General features: G+C 39.9%; 1 protein-coding gene across 1 annotated transcript; it reads left to right on the top strand.

Moving 5' to 3' along the window:
* The first annotated feature begins 172 nt into the window (after positions 1–172).
* Positions 173–6698, top strand: selenoi (selenoprotein I). Its single transcript, XM_056732667.1, has 10 exons — positions 173–297; positions 2005–2073; positions 2544–2652; positions 3074–3148; positions 3239–3501; positions 3613–3721; positions 3826–3874; positions 3978–4158; positions 4300–4482; positions 4638–6698. Exons 1-10 carry the CDS (start codon positions 241–243, stop codon positions 4743–4745), a joined length of 1203 nt encoding a protein of 400 aa, XP_056588645.1. The 5' UTR covers positions 173–240; the 3' UTR covers positions 4746–6698.
* The last annotated feature ends 950 nt before the right edge of the window (positions 6699–7648 follow it).

The following is a 7648-nucleotide window of genomic DNA, read 5'->3' as shown; positions in this document are numbered from 1 at the left end:
ATAAAAATCTCAAAGTATCTAAAAAAAGTAGTTAATGTAGTGTGATTGTGTCTGCATGACGTTTCACTGCCATATCATGAGGGCTTTTATTATGAAACATCACGTTCCATTGGGGCGGAGCATCAGTCGTCACGCCACTGCACCGCCGCTTACGCATTACGCAGTACGCAGCACTGCGGATACCCCGAGCCGACACGGCTGGTACATTTCGGTCCGTCTAAGAGCCGAGTTGCGGTCATCATGGTTTTCTACGACTATGTCACCCAGGAGCAGCTCTCGGGTTTTGATAAATACAAGGTGAGGCCGTCCTTAATTCACGATATTATGCACAATGTGTCGGACTTTAGCGTGTCGGCTAGTTTTGCTATGCTATTCCCGCTATCATGACAGCATGAGGTCTACCGGTGTGTGCCGCTCACGAGAAGGGCAGCGGCTGCTCATTGTCAAATTGAAACATAAGTTTATAAGAAACGCAATGCTTTGTCACTTTTGTTATTTTGGTATTTCATCGATAAACCACGACGGTCGTTTTTATTTTCCAGTTTGCAATGTTTAATAATATAGTGAAAGACGTTGTAGTATTAACTGCTTCGTTGCTGGACCAACGTACCATTGTGAATGGAGAATGGCCATTAAAGTGTGCACTTATCAAACACAATGTTAAACAAATAATCAATAAAAGCTAAATGTAAAGTGTTTAGCTTTGTTGTATGTGCTTTGCATGCTTTATTTTGTGGCTAAGTTAGTCAGGCTGATTCGATAAGGGATGGGCTCATGATTCCGCCTCAGAAACGGATCTTGATAATAAAGACATGACTTGAATATGAGTCACGCTCTCGTGGGTTCAGTCGTTCAGTGTAACGTCAAGCATGTCATATTAACTCAAACCCTACTGCAGAATACATGGGTCCTTTATAACGAGGAATGGCTCGACGAGCTATTTGTCTATCAAATTGTTAACCATTTCCCTGCAACAAACATGACACGTGATTTGTTTAGGCATCGCATTGCTTTAGGACACGAAAGTGAATATTCTTGCTCAACAGGATTTATGGGTTGCAAGTCCTCCGTTGTTTTCTTTTAAAAGGTTATCTGAAGTAACCTTTTAGAGATGTGAAGGCTTGTCTCAGCAAGTCCACTTTTGAAACTGTTACAGTTTCTAAATTTATTTCACAGATCATTTTTTCTAAAGATGTTCAAGCATTAGTATTAGGATTCAAATGCATGACATTGCTCGTAACTCAGTGCTCTACCAGTTAAGCTACAGAAGTTAAGCTACAGAAGCTCTGTTTGGTGTGTACTTTGCTATGTTTGTTTGCACATACTTGTAGGCCAAACTGAACATACTGCAAGACTCCTTACGCAGCATTTCTTACCTCTTTATGGCTATTGGCTACGTTGTCTCTGACGTAGGCAGTGCTATTTAGCATAGAGCTAAATATATCCTCTTTAGATGTTATGCATTGCAAATTTTAGAGGATGAAAGCTTCCAGGTGCGTGCTATTTCCATCCCAACTGCCTATCTGCTTCTTCCAGTTTTATATTTACAGTAAAAACACCATACACTGGGTTGTTCGATATTTATAAGCATGTTGGTTATATCCCTGCTTGATATGCATGACTGCATGCACTTTGCTCTTGCAGGCCAAAGCTTAAAAAACATGCATTTTAGGCGAAGAGTTTATCTTCGGACTGTCCCAAGTCCATATGTTTCGGATGGTTTAACTTTATCCTTAGTTCCCCGAGGACACACGCTGAGGAATTTTTCCTTCCTTTTAGGAGGATTATTTTCGAGCCATCTATAGACGCAAATAAGTGCAGACAATAGCGCTTTTGTACTCGATTTACAGAAGCATACTGAAATGTTTCAACTTTTTGGAGGTTTTTTAATGTAGCCGACACGGCGTATAATCCTTTGAGCTTTCTTGATTTTTTTTAACAGACTGTGATGTGACGCGGGATGTCTTACTCTCGTCTCATGTGTCATCTTTTTGCTCTTCACAGTACAGTGCGGTGGACTCCAACCCCCTTTCGATCTATGTTATGCACCCCTTCTGGAACACAGTGGTGAAGGTGAGAGAATTATCTGCTAAGATCCTCATTTCGGGCGTTAACCAGAATGCACAAGAGCATTTGTAGATCCTTCCTGTTGTTGCTGCAGTGAAATTAGAGTTCACATACAATTGTAAAGATAAAGAAATTAGACGTTATCAATGGATCACGTGATTAAACGATGAGATAAAGATTTAGTAGGTTCATATTGAGACAATCAAACACAAATGTCTGCTCGGGCTAATGAAGAATAAAGTATTATTATTTGTTTTAATTTTGTGTATAGTTTGATCGTTTTCTTGTCTGTCAATTTTTCAGAAGAGCACAAGGAAGATGCAAGTCCATATAGTGGCACTTCCAAAATACACAGTGTTTTGCTTTCATTGACTTGCATATATGCAACATTAATGAATGTTCCGTCTGGGTCTGATTACCGCAAGAGAGATCAGACCATTTGCAACTCGCTCATTTCTCATGTCTCTGTGTCTCAGGTCTTGCCCACATGGCTGGCACCAAACCTCATCACGTTCACAGGGTTCATGTTCCTAGTATTCACCTTCAGCTTGCTGTCTTTCTATGACTTTGACTTTTATGCCTCAGGTGAGGTCTATAAACGGTGCTCGTAATAGTCATGATTACCTCTAGTGTGGGTTGATATGTTGGATGATGTCAGAGGTTGTTTTATTTAGTCACTTATTGTTTAATGCTGCAGTCATTACAGAGGAAAAGTTTGTCATTTTTTTGTTATGCTGTTTTATGAGAAAGATCAAGGTCTTCCTTCCAGCTCATCTTTTCTTTATTCATCAACTAGCCCTTAGTCACAGATCTCACATATACAGTAACACCGCTTATAAACACTAAATGTAGCTTCATACACACCAGGTTCACTGGACTTGCTTATAATATAAACACCCACAATATAACTTGAAAAGTCAGTTGTCTCAAGATATTTGATGTTAATATGTAACTGATATTACTTGACAAAGTGCAATTTATGTCTTTGTCTTTTTTTGTGATATAGGGAAAGGTTTCCCACATGTGCCAAGTTGGGTATGGATAGCTGCCGGTTTGTTTAACTTTCTTGCCTATACTTTAGGTAAGTGTGTTTGTGTTATCTTTTTTAAGTATTTATTACATAGCGTGTGTATGTATGCGTATGTTTACATTTCTGTGCTGTTTTATGCAGATGGTGTGGATGGAAAACAGGCTCGAAGGACGAACTCCAGCACTCCACTGGGTGAACTGTTCGACCACGGTTTGGACAGCTGGGCATGCGTGTTCTTCGTTGCAGCAGTGTATTCTGTTTTCGGACGGGGTGAAACTGGTGTCAGCGTGGTAACGCTGTACTATCTCTTATGGGTTGTCCTGTTTTCCTTCATACTGTCTCACTGGGAGAAATACAACACTGGGATTTTGTTTCTGCCGTGGGGCTATGACCTCAGCCAAGTGGTAATTTTTATATTGACTTGTGATAAGTCGATGAACTTAAAATATGACTTTCAAAGAAAGATAAACTCCAGGTTGCCAGGTTTAAATATTTTTTTGTTTTGTCTTTGCCAGACGATCTCTGTCGTGTACATTGTCACAGCAGTGGTTGGTGTGGAGACGTGGTATGAACCAGTTATTTGGAATATTCAGTACAGAGATTTCTTCACTGTCATGATTATTGGTGAGCAAGTGTCGCGCTTTTATTTGCTGTTCTCATAGTTAAAATCGTCACATGCTACATTGTCATTGGCTGACTTTTTTAATCTCCTATTTGTTTCACTGCAGCCTGTTTGTTTGTTGTTACTCTGCCAATGAGCCTCTACAATGTCTTCAAGTAGGTCTAACTATTCAGACATTTTAAAATGTATTTTTCTAGAAATAATGTTTGTTTGTGAACAGGATTATTTGTTCTTACTTTGTGTGTGTTTTCCTTTCAGGGCGTACCGCAATAACACCTTGAAGCACAGTTCGGTATACGAGTCCTTGTTGCCGGTTTTCTCTCCGGCCCTCTTGTTTGTTCTGTCAACACTGTGGATAAGTCTCTCTCCCACAAAGATCGTCCAGAATCAACCCAGAGTCTTTTTTCTCATGGTGGGCACAGCCTTCTCCAACGTTACTGTGAGTATTCACAGTTCTCTCGGGTGGAAATAAGCGAATTGTGCAGCTCTAACAAAGGACGTCTTTCAGTTCCTGTTGAAACATCTTGTCCGATGTCTGCTCCTTACATGCTCTTTCTGTCTTGCTCTTTCTCCCTCTCAGTGCAAGCTCATTGTATGCCAGATGAGTAATACTCGATGCAAGCCATTGACTTTGTTGTTGTTGCCAATGACAGTTGTGGTAATGCTGGTGATCTCTGGAATCATGCAGCAGAGTGAAACTGTCATCCTGTACATATGGACTGCTTTTGTTCTACTTCTTCACATACACTATGGTGTATCAGTTGTGAGTATACCTGAATATTAAGGCTTTTGTGAATTTTATATTTTCAGCGTGTTCATTTTGTACTGTATAATATTCAATTGTGAAATATATTTTATCTTTGCATAATATTTCCTGTTACTTAAGTCCTTCCTTGTTTCCTTTTGTCCGCTGTGCAGGTGAGGCAGTTGAGTGGTCATTTTAAAATATACGCCTTCTCGCTGAAAAAGCCCAACTCGGACTGACAGGACGAGGAGAAAATCGGCCTGAAGGCTGCTGAGGTCTAAGCTATCTCTGCAAAGTCTTCAGCTAGCCGACTTTCACCAGTTCACCAAGGAGACACGGCTAACACCAGGAAACCAAAATTTACTGACCAAACACGCCTTCTTTGTCTGTGGATGCTGCTCCGTCAACAAGATCGATTGAGCCAAGACATGCAGCTGCATCACTGGGAACGATGAGCCCAGAGGTGGAGCTGCGCCACGGGGCCTGCTGTGCCCAGAGGTGGAGCTGCGCCACGGGGCCCGCTGACCCAAGAGGTGGAGCTGCTCTATAGGACCATTTCAAGCCCAGAGCCACAGCTGCACCATGGGACTCGCTGATAAAAAAAATGCAGCTGCAAAACAGGAACCACTGAGCCCAGGAACTACAGTGCCTAGAGTTGTGTGACGGGGTCAATTTCTCGAAACAGAAAGAGCTGAATTGTGTTGCTAGCTCAGGAGTGAAACTGTTTGGTTGTCTGGTATCTGTGAAAGTGAGAATTATGCTTTTTTCCTAAGGAAATGTGCTTTTCAGCTGAGATACCAGGAGCCGTGTACGGTTGGTTTACTGTCACTTGTAGGTTCTCTTGGAAGAGTTCATTCACTCCAGCATGCTCCATAACATGTAGCACAACACATGATGTACACAGAAGATGTGATGAATGTCTTTAGCTAATTTGACTTGAAGATTTTATTTACAATTCATTAGCTCATTTTGGAAAAAGCTTCCTACTGTAATTGCAGCAAAATGAGGCATTACAGATTTTGGACAGTATAAACAGACTGAAGCGGTCTCAATTTCTGTTAATAGAAGCTTATTATTTTTGAGTGTAGGAACAGGAAGATAATGGCTTATTTAAAATTGTGGTACTTTTGCTGATCTGTGAATATGATTATAGGATTATAATAATGACAGAATAATGCACATTTTAACTACCGCAAATGATGACTTGCTAGAAGACTGACTCCATTTCACTGAACACAAACTAGTATGTTGCACACAGCTCAAACTTGTAACCTCTGACAAATTGAAAGGTGGAATTATGGATTCTGCCGTTTGGACTGGTATAGCAATCTTTATTTTTGTTTCCTTTAACATTGGTGATTGTGTGTTTGCATGCCGATTTTCAGTTTCCTCCGTCTATCCGTATTTTCCCTGTTTGGTTCACTAGTTGACTTTTATTGAGTTTATTTGTGCTTGAATGAAAAGTGTGCTTCAAACCCTTACCAGGAAAGAGTGCACTTTGAGTGAGCGAGTCAACCTCGCTCCGTTCTTTAAACACGATAAAAACACTAGTCTCTGTGCCACCAACATGACCGTTTAACCTACAAAAAACCAGTGTCATGGCCTAAGTCCAATTCGTTTCAACATTTACCCTTTTTTTCTTTGTTTGCCTCTTTAAGGGTATCTTGTTTTCTTTTGGTGGGCTTAAGCAGGAGCTATAGGATTGTCTTTTTTTTAAAGCTCTTTGATTGTTCAAAGTGTGTGCGAGTTTAATGAATGCGTGTATATACATTTGTATGCGTCTGTGCATATGTACTGTATGTATGTATGTATTTATCTGTGTATGTTTTACATTTGTGTACTCTCACACTAGAAACCTCATACCTCCAGGTTTGTTTGTATGGGATGAGTGGCAGTTATTGAAAAGGAACAATTGATGGTTAAACGTGTATATATGTAACCCTGTCCATATTGTAATAGCATTGTGTTATTGTTAATCTTTTTATTGTTTTTAATCTCCATAACAGTGAAATACACCAAAACGTCTTTTTACTCTTAATATCTCCTGAATTTAAGAGAAATGACACGGGCAATGTATTTTATCAAAGTTGTACCCAAAGTAAACGTTTTTTTGTAATGTGAACATTGTTTAAATAATGTGGCTGTCCCCTACATGCTAACTTTATCTATTTTTTGTGAGGAACTGTGTGAGGATAATTCAATAAACAAGAATGTAGAGAAATCGGTCAGGTTTACATTTTCGTTCAGTACCTTATTTATCCAGCAGATGGCGATAGTTTCCTTTAGTATCAACATTAAAACTGCAATGCTTGCTCCATTCGAGGGTCAAATTTACACTTACAAAACTCACTGGTGGTAAATCTTTTTTACTACAACCCATGACTGTTTGCAAAACATTAAATCTGTCTGTGGCTTTCACATGCATTCATAATCGGGAGGCGACTGTCATTTTGCCTGCTGGATTCTTTAATGTATGTCCAGTCAGCATGGGCGCCGTGAAGGGGTGGAAGGTTAGGACGATTCTAAGGGCCCAGGCTGATTTAGGGAGCAGACCCCCTTTTTATTTTCCTATTTGTAGGGGGCCCAGAAATTTTGGTTTCCATAGGTCCCAGAATTTCTGGCGGCACCCCTGCCAGTCAGTATTAATTTATTTTTGTAATATCACTTTTTTTTTACTCCAGCTCTCCCTATTATTGTGACAGTTTCTAATCCATATTGGGATCGATAATCATACATATATCAACCTACTGTCTGTGATCCTGTGGAGATCAATAAACTATGCTGTTCTTATTCCTCAAAGCTATTGGGTTAAAACCACTTGATATATTGTAAAACCAAATCCAGCGTGTTGTAACTGTATCTCGCTGTGCCGCCCCATTAAATATAAGTGTGTCCATAGTATCGTTTTTCCCTATTGCAGATTTTGACACGTCATTGTGAGAAGTGGCAGGATTTCACTCGAGATCGGCCTACTTATATGTGATTAATTTACTAATAAGTTGAACAAAAAGATTATACACATCCCATCTACATTCTTAGATAGATTTAATGGTTATAATGGGTTTAGTGCAGACGATATGGTGTTTGTGTGTCTTTACTGGTCATGTGTTGGGTTCTATCTGGCGGATATGAACCAATAGAAGAACACCAAGCAATTCTGATATAAATGTAAACAGCTTGTGTT

Source organism: Triplophysa dalaica, chromosome 20 (assembly GCF_015846415.1).
Source record: "Triplophysa dalaica isolate WHDGS20190420 chromosome 20, ASM1584641v1, whole genome shotgun sequence".
Lineage (NCBI taxonomy): Eukaryota > Metazoa > Chordata > Actinopteri > Cypriniformes > Nemacheilidae > Triplophysa > Triplophysa dalaica.
The sequence above is the reverse complement of the archived record's forward strand: the minus strand, read 5'-3'. Positions and strand labels throughout refer to the sequence as shown.